This window comes from Equus quagga, chromosome 7 (genome assembly GCF_021613505.1).
Source record: "Equus quagga isolate Etosha38 chromosome 7, UCLA_HA_Equagga_1.0, whole genome shotgun sequence".
NCBI lineage: Eukaryota > Metazoa > Chordata > Mammalia > Perissodactyla > Equidae > Equus > Equus quagga.
Window position 1 is genome coordinate 14450343 of NC_060273.1, and position 17405 is coordinate 14467747.

Genomic DNA, 17405 nt, shown 5'->3' on the forward strand with positions numbered 1-17405 from the left:
GACGTGCGCCCTGCTTTGATTCTCATCCTGGTTTCTGGCTCCTGGGCACCCCCCTCATTTTCTGGAAGCACAGCTTAATTTTTCAAGGGATGTTTGCAAACATTTACCCGGCATTTCCGCACGTCTATAGAGGAGAGGTTTGTGTTCTCGAATTTACTGTCTTATCTGATCTGGAAGTCTCCACCCTTTTTGTCTTTTATCTCTTTTCCTTTTCTTCCACTTTTTTCCTCAAAAAACTAACTTTTTTATTTTGGAATAAATTTAGATTTACAGAAAAATTGCAAAAATAGTATAGAGAGTTCCCGTAGCCACTTCATTCCATTTCCCCTAATGTTAACATCAACATTCCCGTGGTCCATTTGTCAAAATTAGGAAGTTAAGATGGGCATAATACTATTCACCAAAATATAGCCTTTACCCGCATTTCACCAGTTTTTTCTTTTTCTGTTCCCAGATCTAGCCCACAATATCCCATTACATTTACTCCATCTATGTGTTTTATTTGACATGAAATACTATAGCATAGCTCTCTTGATTGAGCCACTGTCCCTTTCTTTCCCCAGAAAAAGGCACAGAGGTGCGCGCACACACACACATACACAGACTCGTGATTAGACAGAATTGGCTGGAATTGGCCAGAATTGTCTAGCATTGTTGGATACTTACCAAAAATCATCTTTATTTCCTCTTTTTCCCGCTCCTCGAATCCAATCAATTTTCGTGACTTGTCTGTTCCACCTCCTAGCATCTTTCTAATTCGTTTCTTTCGTTCCTTTTTTCCCTTCCACATTCTCAGCTGCCACTTAGCTGTTCTTTCTGCCTTATCTCGCCTTCCAAACCCAGAGGGATCATTCCAACAACCTGATCTCATCTCACTGGCGCCCTCCCGAGTCCCCACCGCCCTTGGGACCTGGGCGCCTGGCTCCTCCGAAGCTTATCTCCCGTCACTCACAATATGCTCCAGATTCGTTCAAACTCTTGTCATTTCTCAAATGCCAGTTCAGGTCCTTGCAGATATTTCCCTCGGCTTGCCTCCAGCCAATTCTTGTTTCTTCTTTGAGTCTCAGCTGCATGATGACTTCTTCCGTGGAGACGAGGCAGGAGCCCCTGCTAACGGCTCCTAGAGGCCCCGACACCCCACCTTTCACACGCCCGAGTGAAGTCTTGTTGGGGGCTGGTCTAACCCTGTCTCGGTCAATGTCTGGCACATGGCAGGTGTGCAATAGCTAGTTCTGAATGAATAAATACCTGCTAGGGAATCGCACTCTGCTTCTTTGGAGCAACTGCCCGCTTTGGGGGACAGTGGGTGAGAAGGGCGTGTGCACCATCTGTGTGTCCTGACTCGAGGATGGCGAAGGCAGGCTGACCGGCCAGGGTTTTCCAGATCATACAGCACAAGGATGCTGTGACAGCAGCATCAGCATCACCATGGAGCTCATTCGCAATGTAGCATCTCAGGGCCCGCCCTGGACCCAAATCTGCATTTTAACAAGACTCCCCGGTGATGGTGATTCGTGTGTAAGTGAGCCTGGAAAGCGCTAGTCAGCAGTGAGCCAGACCAAAGGATGGGGCCTGCAGAATCACTGGCTCATTCACTCACTCAAGGGGACATTAACAACCAATTCAATGAAGGGGGCTGGAACAGGAGAGGAGGAGGGGAGACTCCGAAGGGTCTCTGGGGTCCTAAATCTGGTGGATATTTCACAAGCAAGTCCCTGTGTGGAAAACAAGCTCTCTGAGGTGTGACCCCACAGAGCTCCCTACATCCCCCCTCCCCACTCCTGGTCCTTCTGACTCTCTCCACCCAGCAAACGGTGGTTATGGATGCCTGGGGTGAAACACACCAGAAAATGGGGCTGCGACAGGTCACTGCTCAATTACTCCCCTTTCCACCTGGGCAGGCAAAGGCCTTTAATTGGGGGACCTGGGGAGGCAAAAAGGAGACGAGGACTGGCACTGGGATGACGATGGACCTCACCCTCCGCCTCCTTTACCTCTGGGATTTTAGAAACTTGGAAGAGAAGGATCTCAGAGGCCTTTCATCAACCTAAACCCCAATCCAGCCTTTGCTAATGTGTGTCTCTTGTGAAGGGATTTCTATAGCTCAACAGGGCCAGCCCCACCAAAGATTTCACCTGAGCAGGCATCGAGTGCTCTGTACACATCAATCCACTCAGTTTTCACACATCCTCTGAGGTAGGTATCACAATCACCCCCTGCATACACGCAACTTGATACACGAAGAAACCAAAGCACAGAGAGGTTGAGTAACTTGCCCAAGATCACACAGCTCCTAAGGGGCAGGGCTGGGTTTTGAAGCCAGGCTGTCTGGCTCCTGACCGAATTTAGAGATTCCCGCTGCATTTAAGCCCATTTCCTTTCGTCTCAGTCTTGATGTTCTGGTCCTTTGTTCGTTCTCTTAGTCATTCAACAAGTTTTATTAGAGCACCTACGTGGTCTCAGGTAGTTGGGATATGTTGGAGATACTGTGGCAAACGACAAAGAGGTGGCTTCTGACCTTGCGGTCTTATGGTCTATGGAGATCAGCATTAAGAAAAATAAGCACAGAAATAAAGATGTCATTAATATGTAATTTTTGAACATACGTGGTGCAGGTAAAAACTTGAGGGAGCAGCCGCCAAATTATTTTGGAAGCTAATTATTTGTCTGGCCCTCTGCTCTCCCTAGTTGAACTGGTGGCCACCTTGACCCTGTCCTCAAGGAGTCCACGGGTGACTATGTCAGGGCACCAGAGTTCCCTTCATGGATTGAGAGTACAAGATGTTGCCACGGAGGCATGTAAAAGTGGCACAAAAACCCAGATTTGGAGATCCAGGAGGCTTCCTGGAGGGGGTGATGTCTCAGCTGAGACTTGAAGGATGAATAAGAGTCAGAGACAGAGCGTTCCAGGTGGAGGGCACAGCATGTGCAAAGGCCCGGAGGTATGAGAGAGAAGGGAACATTTGGAGAATTGCAAATGGTTCAGCCTGGCCGGGAATTCCAGAGGAGGAGGAGGACGGAGATGAGGCTGGAGGTGAAAGAGGAAGCGGGGAGGGGAAGGAGGGCCTCAAAGGAGCTTGTTGCTCTGGAAACCAGGAGGCCAAACTCCATGGTCTTTTACCTCAATTAGCAGCACCGAAGGCCCCCCAAGGTCTACCAGCTGGAGTGGGAGTCACAGACTTTGGGAGCTCTGAGCTTGTTAAGGAAAGAGAACACATCAGTGGAGCTCGGGGCTCATTTTCTTCTCTCTCTTTCTAAAAGAATAAATTGTCACCCTCCCACTCAATCTGGCTGCGCGCTTCCCTGGCCCCAATCCAGCTGCCCACAAACCACCACCCCACTGCCTCCTGCCCAGATCAGCCGTGGGAGCCAGCCAGGAGAGGAGAAGGGGAGGCTCCGGGGGCCACATCTGGCCCCCTACCCCGACCACTGGGCCCTAGATGCCTCAGGGGGTCGAAGGAAAGGGTCTCCCAGGGTCCAGGAAGCCCTCATGGCCTTCACTGCTGCTGTCTCTCCGGGGCACATCCCACCGCAGAGCGTCCTCCTCCAGTGGGCCCCGGCTCTGCTGTGCAGAACTGGGGGTCCCCAGCCTCACGCCTGAGCTTTGCTCTCCCGTCTCTGGGCAGCTCTTGTGTCCACACGACACGGAGGAAACAGCACTGGGTAATTTCTTATATTGCGACTAACAGTGGCCATTCATCGGGGGGTTAGTACGTAACTGTTGAGACCAACCTGGTGGGGGGGGTATCAGTATCAGCCCCATTTTACAGACGAGGAAACTGAGGCTCAGAGAGGTCCATTCACTTGCTCCCACAGCTGGCAAGTGGCGGTGTCAGCGTGAGACTCAGGTCTAGGGACTCGGAAATTCCTAAGCACTGCAGTGCCCCCGGAAAGCATCTTCTTTTGGTCTTGTTTTCCTCATTTGTAAGACAATCCATCAAACATCAGCTTTAACAGTGTTGTGGACCGCACGCGTCCCCCTTCACGTCCACACGCTGAAGCTCTGTTCCCCAACGTGATGGTATTGGAGGTGGGCCTTGGGGAGGTGATTAGGGTTCGCTGAGGTCATGAGGGTGGGGCCCCACAATGGGATTAGTGCCCTTATGAGAAGAGGAAGTGAGACCAGGGCTCTCTGTCTCTGTGCCTGTCTGCAACCAGGAAGAGTCCTCACCAGGAACCGAATCAGCCAACACCTTGATGTTGGACTTCCTGGTTTTTAGAATTGTGAGAAATAAATGTCTGTTGTTTCGGTCTCCCAGTCTAGGGCAGCCCCAGCCAGGACCAACAGTTAAGTGAGCAAACAATTCAACGTTTCCTGGGTGCCTATTTGGCTTGAGGTCTGTGCCCTCAAGTTGCTCACAGCCTGGAGGGAGGAACACACAACACACATGGCAATGGGTCCTCATCTCCTAGGAGATATTCTAGAAGTACTCCGACTGCTCTGTGATCATCGAGGAGGGGTGGGGAGTGGGCCAGAACGTGCACAGGGCGCTCTAGGACCCGACTCTATGATCCAGACTCCCAGGTGGATGGTAGGAAGCTGGGGTGCAGTTCCCTGGGTCTCTGTGCTCCAGCTTAAGAGCTTGGATTCGAGTCAGATGGCCCTAGTTGGAAACTCCGCAGTTTGTGCCTCAGTTTCCTTATCTGTAAGATGGGCGTGATGATAGGCCTACTTCACAGGGAAGCCAGTGCCTGCCTCACAGTAGGCATCCTAATAAACATTAGATATTATTACAGCAGAGATAGCCTGGGCCCTGGAATCCTCCCAGAGCGGAGCGAGCAAGGCCAGCTTCTCAGAGGGGAGAGGAAGAGGCTAGGGAACTTGACCGATTCCCCGCCCCCCACCCCTGCAGCCCTGCAGTAGTGACCCTGAGCCTCAGAACACTTGGCTAGAATTTCCTTTGGGCGGAGAGTTCTGGGGCTCCGGAGCAGGGAAAGAACACTTTTTGATGGTTACGGTTGAAGAGTCATAATAGCAAATATTGACGCAGCTTTGACTAGGCGCCAGGCTCTCTTCTAAGCGGCTTTCCTGCGTGAATCCACTTAAACCATGTGATCAAAGCCAGGTTCAGAGAGAAGGTTTTGGGGAAAGGATCTAGTCTGGCTAAATTCTCCCAAGTCTCTCTGAAGTGTCTAAAGGGATGTGGCTGGGGATGCAGGGATCTGGGGGTGTGGCTGAGTCGCACTATTTGCATATATTTGCATATGTTTGCATGCTCAGGGGTGAGTAATTAAAGGCCAGGAGCAGTGGGATGGATGACGGAATGACCAATGCCCTGTTTGCTTCGCACCTAAAGGCTGGGGGTACCCAGAAGACAAACCAGGCCCACTCTCCATACGGAGGGCTTCTGGCTGTGTACCCACCTTCATAGTCTGCAAGGCCCACCAAGACAAGCCCCCCCGACACAGCAACATGCACACTCACACTCACCCACAGTCAGACACACGCCCACTTAAACACATGCAAGCACACAAACACTCACGCGTTCTCTCCTGGGTTGAAATCATTTTCCCCTACAGGATCTGTCTGCTGGGGCTGTAGCTGGGCTTTCTGCCAGGCTGGGAGCCCGGGGACAGCACAACTATGGCCTGGACGGGTGAGGACCTTGGCCAAGTCACTTGGCCTCTGTGGGCCTCAGTTTCCACGGCTGTTATCTGGAAAGGTTGGGCCAAATGGATTTCCAGGGCCCGTCCTTCAGTGCCAACCATGAGATCTCCACCGTTGCTGGGTTTGGAGCCAGCTCAGTCCCCTTATCTGTAGTGGGGGGTAAGGCGGGGGGCTAGCTTTCTGGATGTGCCTTTTTGGGGGTCTTCTGTTGTAAGAGAAAGCTGTCTCCCGGTCAATTCTATCACAACGTCAGCACCACAGCGGCAGAAGTGGTAAAAGGAAGAACTCCCATTTCTCAAGGGCTTAGCGGGTGCTCAGTGCCTCGCTTGCATGATCTCGCTGAAGATCCTCAAACATTTGGCTTATTATCCCCTTATTAGCCCCACTTTCCAGGGGAGGAAACTTGAAGCTCAGAGAGAGTCCCCACAGGCACCAGCCAGTGAGGGAGAGGATTCCCCTTGTTCTCTCCCTCTCAGCTCAGCCTCAGGCCCTTCCCACACACGCCGGGCAGAGAGGCAAGACTTTGGAACATCCAAGGCAGCCTTCAAGGATATTTTGTCCAGCTTCCCTCCTGCTCACCCACTGCATGGATGAGGAAACCAAGGCACAAGAGCAAGGATGCAAAGATGCTGTCATGGACTGAATGTCTGCGTCCCCCCGAATTCGTATGCCGAAGCCCTAGCCCCCAGGTGATGGTAGGAGGCGGGGCCTTTGGGAGGTGGTTAGGGTTAGATGAGGTCATGAGGGTGGGGCCCCCATGATGGGATTGGTGATCTTATGAGAAGAGGAAGACACCAGAGCACACACTCTCTCTCACTCTCCGCCCTGTGAGGTCCCAGGGAGAAGGGGGCCATCTGCAAGCCAGGAAGAGAGCCCTCGCTGGGGGAACCGACTCAGGCAGCACCTTGATCTCGGACTTGCCCTCCTCCAGAACCGCGAGAAATCAATTCCCGTTGAAGCCGCCCAGCTGCGGTATTCTGTTATAGCAGCCCGGGCTGACTGAGACAGACACTCAGAGTTTATGACAGAACTGGAGCCCTGAGGTTTGCCTAAATGGACCAAGACTATACTCATCCCCACGACTGATGCCAGGTTGAAAAAAAAAGGATGCCCAGTTAAATTTGCATTTCAGAGAAACAACACATAAGTTTTAGCATAAGGACATCCTATGCCATATTTGGGACACACATACTATAAAATGATTTATAGTTTATCTGAAATTCAAATTTACCTGGCAACCCTATCACCCCACTGTTTAAATTCACCCCAACACTCTACCAGCCCGATGACATGGCCTGATGGGAATCTTACGAGGATTTCATGATGAGCTTTACTCTAGTGGGGATAAAAACAATATCTCTGCCACAGGGTTTTGCGAGGATTAAATAAATCCACATATGAAAAGTGCTTAACCCAGTCCCTGGCACAAAGTCAGGGCTATGTAAATCTTAATAGTTGTTATTGATATTATTATTCTTTCCTTTTCTTTTTTTTTGAGGAAGATTAGCCCTGAGCTAACTGCCACCAATCCTCCTCTTTTTGCTGAGGAAGACTGGCCCTGAGCTAACATCCATGCCCATCTTCCTCTACTTTATATGTGGGACGCCTACCACAGCATGGCTTGCCAAGTGGTGCCGTGTCTGTACCCAGGATCCGAACCAGCGAACCCCGGGCCTCCAAAGCGGAATGTGCGAACTTAATCGCTGAGCCACCCAGGCGGCCCCATTATTTTATTTTTAAACAACGTTTGGAAAGAACCCTCATGGCAGAGGTGACAGGCAAGATCCTCAGCCACGAGGAATTTCCTGGACTCGGGACTCTTCCAACGCAGATGAGGCCCCCCAGAGTCAGCACCCCAGCTTCCCCACTGAAGAGAGGAAGAAACTGAGCTCCTCTGAAGCCCCAGGCCTCCAAAAGGGACGCTGCAGCGCCGGCAGCCAGGCCTCACTGATAGCACCTCAAGGGTCTGTGGGGCGCGCTCCTCTCCACCTGCTCCCGGCCCTGGGCCCTGTGCTCACCTGGGCTGATACTGATGTCCGCTTGCGGAAAGGCCTGTGCAGAGAGGAGGGTCAGGGCGGCCGCGGCCCACAGCCCCCACCTCTGCATCCTGAGCCGGGAGAAAGCCCCCTCCGGGCCTGAGAGCTGGAGAGAGGCCCTTCCGCGGGAGCTGGGGTCCAGGACTGCTCTCCCGGGCGCAGGCGGGGCCTCCAGCCCTCAGGACACGCTGGGCGACCCCAGTCTCCTCCCCCTCCCCTCTCCTCCCCTCCCACCTCTGCTCCCTCCTCTCTGTCCCGCTGGAAACAGCTCAGAGCGTCGGCCCCGGGCCAGCCCCTTCGGAGAGCTCGGAGACCCTGCAGCCCTGCTTCGGAGCCACGGGGCGTGCGCGCGCTTCTGAGACTCAGTTTCCCCCTCTGTAAGATGGGATGAGAACGCAGCTCACATCCCAGCCGGTCCCAGCAGGTAAGGAGATTTTAGGGGTAAGTCCAGACTTCTGCCTTCTGTCGAAAATCTGAAGATCCGATGAGCCTTAGCCCTCGTTGGCGGGGCAATGGGAACCATGGCGTGGGGCTGAGAAAGGGCGCCCCCTTCAGGCGGGCTGCGCGCGGGCTCTCCCAGGCCACCCCGTCTGCCTCCGGACCCCGGGGTCCCTGGCCGCCGTGGGGCAGCCTCCCCTCCTTTCCTTTCACCTTTCAGGGTCTCTTGGGGGTTAGAGGAGGCGCCAGTAGAAAGTTCTCGACACAGAGTAAGCGCTCGACAAAGAGGAGCAAACGTCATCCCTGTGCAGAGTTCTAGCGCGTGGCTTGCTCACACTTAAATGTTTTAAAACCCGCTGGTGTTTCCTTGGGATCCCATTGCATTGAGGGAGAATTAACCTCTCAAAATCGGAGTCTTTTCTGTCCATTTCGTGCGTCCTCAGGCAAGTCTCTTTGCCTCTCTGAGCCTGTTTCCTCCTTGATAAAATAGGGCATCAGAACAGAACCTACCTCACAAAGATGAAATGATCTGCCATCCATGCTAGCAAGTAGCAGGAGTTGAATAAATGATAGGCACTTTTGCTAGGATTATCACGGATCCGGAGCAAGCCTTTTCCTGGCGTCCCCTCGCACACTCCCCACCCTGCACTCAGCCAGGTGCCCGACACTCAGTGCCCCTGGCATTCACTAGGGGGACTCGAACGTGTCCTGGTCACTCGTTTTTTTCTCTGGAACACTCGCTGCTCTGACTTCGAGGAATACCCTAACTCATGCCCACACAGCGTGTGTTGCCCTGCTGGCCCTGGGATGAAAGCATGCCCAGGCTGACCCGGGCTACGAGCACAGCCCAGGCCCAACGTCAGCCGGCAGCACGCCTCATGCCTACCAGCTGCCTCCAAACTTTGTGCTGGGGCACACTCCAGAGTATGCACATTATTTATTTATCAATGACATACACTTACAGGCAGGTGTCGCTTAACATCGGGGATACGTTCCGAGAAATGCGTTGTTAGGCAATTTCATCATCGAGCGAACATCACAGAGGACACTTACACAGACCTAGATGATGCAGCCCACCTCACGCCTGGGCTATATGGTACTAATCTTACAGGACCACCATCGTATTTGCAGCCCGTCGTAAACTGAAACGTTGTGATGCGGCACATGAATGTATTATATATTTATAGTGATGTGCACGTACTACTTACTGGACTAATATATCATGTCTGTTATAAAACACCTCTCCCCCAAAATTGACGCTTTTAAAAGGTTGATGCAAAATATAAATATAGAAGAAAGTCTGGATATTTTCTGCCTACTCCCCATCATCTGGTGCTCTGCACTGTGGAGACCCCTGCTGTCACGGAAATCAGACACCCTCTGAGGGTGCCCGTACCAGGTGGGGAGAAGGGGGGCTGTCAGATGCAGGCCACTGGAAATCCTTTCAAAAGTGGAGGATCTTTTGATTTGGCAAATAACCCCCCTAATGATCTGTGTTGATATGTGATGGCTGAAGGTTTTTGTCAATCAGTTCATGCCATCCCCGGATGAAAACACACAAAGTATTTGTTATGTGCTCAATCCCGCGTGGTCCACGGACCAGCAGCACGGCATCTCCTGGGAGCTTGTTAAAAATGCAGAATCTCTGGCCCCGCCCCAGACCCACTTAATCAGAATCTGCATTTTGAGTAAATCTCAGGAGGTCTTGGGTACATTAAAGTTTATGAAGCATTGCTCTAGACAGGGGTAGGCAAACTTTTAAAAACTTCTATTTTTTAATAAAAATTGTATATATTTAAGGTGGACAACATGATGATTTGATACACATATACACAGTGAAATGACGCTACAGTCAAACTAATTAACAGATCACCTCCTCTCATGGTCACCTTTTTTTGGTGACGAGAACACCCGAAATCTACTCTCTTGGCAAATTTCCAGGATTCAGTACCATGTTATTAACTACAGTCATCATACTGTACATTAGATCTCTGGACTTATCCTCCATAACTACAACGTAAACTTTTTCTGTAAAGAGCCACACAGTAAATATTTTAGGTTGTGCAGGCCACTTGGTCTCTGTCACAACTACTCAACTCTGCCACAGACTATAGGAATGGGCCCGGCTGGGTTTCAATAAAACTTTATTTATAAAAACAAGCAATGGGCCGGATTTGGCCCATGGGCCACAGTTGCTTAACCCCTGTTCTAGACCTCAAGTTGACTGGCCAGACAGTAGACAATTTCCTCACTTGACAAATATGGTCTTTGCTGTCATTTGAAGGTTGTAGAAGTCTCTTTGTAACACAGTATGTATTTTCTGGCTTCTTAAAGCTGCATTTATTGTGTGATGGTATTACTGCCCTGCACCCCCAAATACACATACACACACTCACACACACAGTGTGCTCATGGTGGCCTGGGGTTTCAGTGACGATTCCCTCTGTCTTTCCCTCCCTTCTTCCCTCCTTCCTTCCTTCCTTAAAAATATCATGTATTTACCAATAAAACAAAGCCCCCTGTCCCCTTACCACCATCATAAAAGGGATAGTAGAGGCTAGTTCATTGCATGGCTTTCAATTCAGCTACATCCATGTTCAAATTCCACACCTGCTGCTGTGGGACCGCACTGATTTAGTTTCTCTAAGCCTCAGATCAGTACTTCCCTCGTACAAGTGCTTAGGTCAACGGCTGACACACGGTAAGCACTCAAGACATGTTAGCTACCAATGGATCGCCATGGAACCTTCGAACACACCGTACAGGAAGACATCCAGCTGAATAGAAAAACAGCTTCCCAAAGGATCCCCCTGCCAACCTTCAGGGCAATGCCTTCCGGTCTTCTTTTTAGGTGTAAGTTGTTAGTTTTTACATAGCGGTGATCATTCTTGAGTTATTTTAAACGGTATTCTTGAATATGAAAAAGGTCAGGTATCCCACTGGCGGTGGAAGACAGGCCACCCAGAAGAAAAAAGTGAATCTTCCTTCCTCTCCCTGGCAGCGATCCCCCGCTTTCTGGGAGCGAGATATCAGTGCCCCAAATGGCGCCCTGGGACCCATCACGTCTGAGCAGGGCCGGGCAGAGGCTGTACTTTGTGGCAGGTCCCAGAGGGTAGACTGGAATCCTGGGGGGGTTCTGGAGTCTCAAGAGATGAGAGGGCTCAAGGATTAGCCCTGGGAAAACAGACATGGCTTTAAAACTTCGCACCACCCCTCCTCCCCCACCTCCTTCCTTTGAACTCGGGTTCCGCACCCCAAAGAGGGCGTGTAGGTGGCCCATGCGTGTCCTTTCCCACCTCCTAGCTGAGGAGGAGGAGGACGCTATTTGAAACAAATGGGTGGCCCACGATAGGGCACCTTGGGCCCAGGTTTCTATAGAAACCAAGTCATTCTTCACCTTTCAACGCATTTCCCTTTTCTCCTGACAAACTCTTTCCTTGGAGACGCGGACGGCTCTGACATCTGCCCTCCTACTGTTCCCTCTGGTCAGCCAGCAAACGTTGCCTGATGTGCGCCTAGGTGGAAAGCCAGCGAGGACGGTAAGCTCAGGTTTTGCAGGCATTGTTGCCACTAATGCCTGCTTCAAGCCCATGGGGTAAGAACTGTCACCCTCCTTTCAGATGAGACAGCCCCGCAGGGGGCTTAGCCCCCCAGCTCTGTATCAGTTTCCTGGGGCTGCCGTGACAAAGCACCACAGACTGGGTGGCTCCAACAGCAGAACATCATTGTCGCCCTGTTCTGGAGGCCGGAAGTCCGAAATCAAGGGGTCGGCAGGTTGGTTCCTTCTGAGGCTGCGAGGGAAGGCTGTGTTCCGGGGCTCTCTCCTTAGCTTGGAGGTGGTCGTCTTCTCCGTGTCTCTGCACCCTGTCTGTGCGTGTCTGTCTCTGTGCCCACATTTCTCCTTTTTATAAGGACACCAGGCAAATTTAGGACCCACCCTGAGGACCTCACTTCAACTGGATCACCTCTGTAAAGACCCTTTCTCCAAATAAGGTCAAATTCTGAGGTCCTGGGGGTTAGGACCCCAACATATCTATCTTGAGGGGGACAGAACTCAGCTCATAACAGGCTCTGGAGTCGGATGGGCCTGGGCTGGCATTCCAGCTCTATTGCTCACTTGCCACTTAATCTCATTAAACCTTGGCCTCCTAATTTGTAAAAGGCGACTAAGAACCTCTCGCACGTGGGTTGCTGCCCCTCAGTCCGCCCGAGTTCCCCTGCGGCTGCAGTCAAGTTCCCCGGGAACGTGCACGGAGACTGCACACCTGATGGAGTACACGCACCTCGTTCTCTGCCCGGGGATTTCTTGGTGCTACGGAAGCTCTCTCAGCCCGGGCAGGACAGTCCTAAAGTGCCCTTTTGTGCCTCCAGGGGCAACCCTCAGGCCCGGAGGAACAAGGGTGAGTAGTCAAATACCGCAGCTTCCCCATAAGGATAATTCTCAAGTGTATTCTGCCTGGGTCCCCAGCACGACAGAACCCCAGCTGCCCACAGAGGTAATTAATGCAGCTCTTATCTGCTTTTTTCTTTTCCTTCACTTAATCTTCCGTTCATGCTTCCCCGGGGTCATTTCCCAACTACACTATCTGCACCCAGGCCCCTGCCTTATGGTCTGCTTTTGAGGAATCCTAATTAAGACGATGAGGAAACTGAGGCTCAGAGAAGGTATGTGGCTTGTGCAAGGGCAGACAGGCAGGGAGTGGTGGGCCTGAGATTTGAACCATGGCTTCTTTGGTCCCAAAGCCCATGGGCCCAGTCACGATATGACCTCATCTCTAGTCCTGGACGCCTGTTAGGTCCCCGTCCTCCCTCATTCTGTTCCCTCTCTCAGGCTTTTATCGTCTTCTGTACCATCACGGTAAGGGAGCCATGTGACAGAGAGGGAAAATGCCTTCTCTCCTTCTCTCCTGAGAAGCGTCACCCAACCCAGCCCTCCTGCCTTTCCCCCTTGACCTTCATGCCATGGCAGCACGCCGAGTCATCGGGATGGTCATTACACAGCAGCAGTGACCGAGACACCCTCGCACCCTCGATGCCCCATGTTCATAAAGAAAAAGATAACGCGAATGCATGGCACAAATAAATAATCTTTAATTTCAACAAATCGCTCCCCCTTATGCCAGACAATATGCTGTGGGAAAAGATACAGAAGCATCCGACACAGAGAGATCTACTCTAACTACACGAATTCCTTAGCACTTAGAGAGAAATGACTTTGGTTCACACACGAACACAGAAAGGTCCTCAGAGTGTGACAAGTCAGGAGAGCATCTTGGATGGGGTGGGGTGGCTGCGGTGGCCATTTTAATCCACATAACCGTCCTTTGCGGGTTTTCTGTGAGTCACGATCAGCATGATTCGGTCAAAAAGTGTTACGTTTGCTCTATTATGATATTCTATTTATTTGACATACAGATGCGCTACTGTTACTGAAGGTGGGGCCTTGACAGACAGGAGGACCCTGGGTGAAATTTCACTGACAGGAGAGGCAGAGAAAAGGGAGCGCTCAGGACTGAGGTTCTGGCCCACCGCCCTGCTCGCCAAGAGGACACACGGCACACACATGTTCACCTGTGAGGGCACACGCACGAGAACATCCACATACGTACTCACAGGGAGTCCCCAGGAATAAGCTAACACAAGGACAAATTCAGTTAAGTGAGGGAAGCTTCTCACACTGGAATATTTTTTGTTGCCATTTGGTTTTTCCAAATAGTATAATCTATTAATCATGTCCACTAAAGAGAAGACAGAGTACTTACACTTTTGGGGAACCCCTGGGAACAGCAGCCCATTCAGAAGACACCCAGCGGGTGTGAGTTTGGGGCGCGGGGATCGGGCCTCCACATACTGGCCAAACTCTTGGAAAATTTCATCTTGACAGAGGTTGGCACCCTGAGGGAGGCCCTTTCTCTGGCCTGAAAGTTCAAAGTGCATTTTGGGGCAGGGGTATCAACAAGAGCAAGCTCTGTCAGTGAGTCTCACAGCAGAGCCCACTCAGCTCGTGACATATATGGATGGGGCTTCCGGAAAGTTCTCAGGCCTCACTCATTGAGGGCGGTCATTTTGTGATCAGCTTCCTCTTAGTTCTGAGAGGATTTGGGGTGTGTGTGTGTATGCGTGTGTGTGTGTTGTGCGTGTGTATGCAGGTGTGGATGTAACAGGTATACGACACATTTTTTCTGTCTTAAATTTTCTTCTCTTTTTTTTTCCCAACAAATGAAAGTTGCCTTCCCGGTAGCCCTCAGGTCACCTCCAGTGAGGCGGGAGACACGCGGTCACACTCGGCCCGGGACCTCAGGCTGTGCCACTGCTCCACGGCCGTGCGGTGGGTGTTAAGCATCCGTCGCCAGTGGTTGGATTCGGAGGGGCCCGAAGAGTACTGGCCGATGACGATCCTTCCGATGAAGTCGTTGCTGCTCTTCATGTTGTGGCCGAACACTAGGGAGCCAGAGGGGCGAGTGCCGCGGGGAGGAGGCAAGCGGAAGCAGCGGTACAGAACAGGGAGGCGGGGACAAGACAGAGGCCGTTAGTCTACACATTCCTCCACTGCAAACACGGGGCCCTCGCTGCTAGGTCATTGTCTGTTTCTCTGAATGGTGAGAATTCCCCCGTTCCCTCATCTCACCCTCCCAGGAGTCCCGCTCCTGTCACACTGGGGTTCCTGCTGTCCCTCACCATGGCCAGGCATGCTCCGGCCTCCCAGCCTCTGCACTGGCTGTTCCTTCTGCCAGAGAGCTGCTCCCTCTGCCATATTCAACTTAAAACTTAGGTGTTGTAGCCTGACCACACTGCCTACAGGGCACAGCAGCTGGATAGTTCTAGTGGAAGCGTCTGCCATCATTGGAGTCCAGTTGAGTGGTTATGCCAGTTTCTCAGTCATGGCACTGTTGACATTTGGGGCTGGATCATTCTTTGTGGTGGGGCTGGCCTGTGCATTGCAGGATGCTTAGCAGCATCTCAGGCCTCTACCCACTGGATGCCAGTGGCACCCCCTTCCATAGATGTCACAACCCCAAATGTCTCCAGACATGGCCAAACAACCTCTGGGGGGGGGGGCCAATTCATCCTGGATAAGAACCACGAGGTTAAACTGTGGCCATGAGACCAGGTGTCCTAGGTTAATTCTAGTTCTGTCATTTGACTGGTTCTGGGACCCGGACACAAGTCAAGGAACCTCTCTGAGACTCAGTTTCCTTGTCGGTTCAATAGGAATCTTGACAGTACTTTACCTCTGTCAGCACACAGCGCAGCCCCTCAATAATAGACTGCTTTTTTGATCATAAATTTCTCACTGATGACCTTTTATAAAAGAGACCTCATGTTTCCTCTGTTCCAGGCAACGGACGCAAGTTTCCCGAGAGACATGGCTGTGGCCATTTCTTAAACCCCTTATTGAACTGCATGTCTTTTGGGGACGGCTTCTCTGTTCATTCCAGTGCAAGCTTAATTTGTGTCTTTCAAGCCTAATGAGATGGTTAGCTTGATTTATCTTCCCAGCCGAGTTCCGCCTCATTCTTTATCTGCGTGGGGGTAGTCCAGGCATGCCATCTCGCTAACGGGAAAGCAGCCTGCGTCTGTGTTATAAATGAAGGACTACAGAATGGGAAATCTCACAGATTCACCCAGCGTGAGCCGAGCAAAGGCGGGCTGGATCCCAGGAGGGACGCCGATGAGCAGATAAAGCAGCTACGTTATGCAGCCAAACACAGAGCTGGAATGCTAACGAGCCTCTGTTCTCCCCTGTGGGGTTCACATCAAGAATTCCAAATGATACAAATGGGGGAAAAAAAAGAAAAGTGCAAAAACAAAAAGCCCATCAAGTGTCTAAAAACCAAAAAGACGTGGGTGAACTAGTCTAAGTGAAATGCTATGCTGTCTCAATCAAGAGTGTCCTGCCGGTTTGGATCCCCGGTGCGGACATGGCACCGCTTGGCACGCCATGCTGCGGTAGGCGTCCCACATAGAAAGCAGAGGAAGACGGGCACGACGTTAGCTCAGGGCCAGGCTTCCTCAGCAAAAAGAGGAGGACTGGCAGTAGTTAGCTCAGGGATAATCTTCCTCAAAAAAAAAAAAACAAAACAAGAGTGTCCCGTACCTGTCAGCTCCGTGGACAAAAATTGGACCGTGTATGTTTTTTGTACACATGGTCAAGTGCTCAGTATGCACAGGTGGACCTCGTTTCCATGAAAATCCCTTTCAGAAGGGAAAAATTAGGAATGGAATCTTTGCTTAATAAAGGCAATTGCTAAGGATCTCTCTGATGCATTTGAAAAACATTTTTTTTCGAAGAGGTAACATTTGGGACTCTTGAACCACGCCTGCTAGGCAACGTAAGGGTTGATCTCACCAAATGAGAAATAGTTACCAGAGTCCCCTTCTCTGTGGGCCTCGAATCTAAAGCATGATGCTATTTAGGATGCCATTTCAGGCCTCATTTGGTTTTCCCCCTTGGGGGCAGAACATTCTATCATCGTCTGCGTGTTCAAAGCTCAGAATTGAAAATGCAGAAACATCCTGGTAAATGAGTAGAGGTTTTGCTTCGTTGGGAAAAGAGTTTTAAGAAAAGAAATCCGAAACGCTCTCATGCACTGTTGGTGAAAGAGGAAGCAGGTTCCGCTTTTGGGGGAGATTCACAGTATCTGCTCTAGATAGGAATATCGTAACTCGTGATCCAGCTATTCTGCTTCTAGGAATTTATCCCATAGAATTATCTCTGCAAATAGACAAGGATATGCATACAAGGATATTCTCCATCGCAGGGGTGGGCAAACTAGAGCTTCTAAGCCAAATCTGGCCTGCCACCTGTTTTTTGTAAATAAAGTTTTATTGGAACCCAGTCAAACTCACTCATTTGCCTAATGCCGATGGCTGCTTTCGAGCTACAGCAGCAGAGCTGAGTAGCTGCGACAGAGACCGTGTGGCCCACGAAGCTGAAAATATTTACTATCTGGCCCTTTACAGAGAAGTTGACATATCCCTGTTCTAGAACATTGCTTGTGAGAATGAAAGATGGAAATAAGAAAAATGTCCGTGAGGAAGTGTGGTCGAGGCTGTTGGTGCCCTGTCAACCCCTCAGCCCACTCCGGAGGCTGCCGGAAGCTTCCGTGGCTGGTGTCCTACAATGAGCGCCCACAGCTCCCTGCCGGGGCCACGCCAGTCAATGCTAACAGTGTGATTTGTGGTGGGGGCCTTGGGCCACTCAATAGCAGCTTGAACTCTGAAGGGGCTGGAGACTAGGGTCAGCGACTCGGACAGTCAGCCATGCCTGTGTGACTCACCCTCACTCAATATCCGGGACACCAAGGCTTGAGTGAGCTTCC

At 51.2% G+C, this 17405-nt stretch overlaps 1 protein-coding gene across 17 annotated transcripts in view; it reads right to left on the reverse strand.

Annotated features, from left to right (window-relative positions):
- SYT17 (synaptotagmin 17) overlaps positions 1 to 17405 on the reverse strand; it is a 105658-nt gene that overhangs the window by 12789 nt on the left and 75464 nt on the right. For 2 of the 17 annotated variants that reach the window (XM_046668460.1, XM_046668469.1), the window contains exon 8: positions 13150 to 14523. The exons of the other annotated variants lie outside the window; for them this stretch is intronic. In XM_046668460.1, the coding sequence (XP_046524416.1) occupies positions 14327 to 14523 (197 nt within the window). In that variant the 3' untranslated portion in view covers positions 13150 to 14326. Of the gene's footprint in view, positions 1 to 13149; positions 14524 to 17405 lie in introns of those variants that run through there. 17 annotated transcript variants of the gene reach the window in all.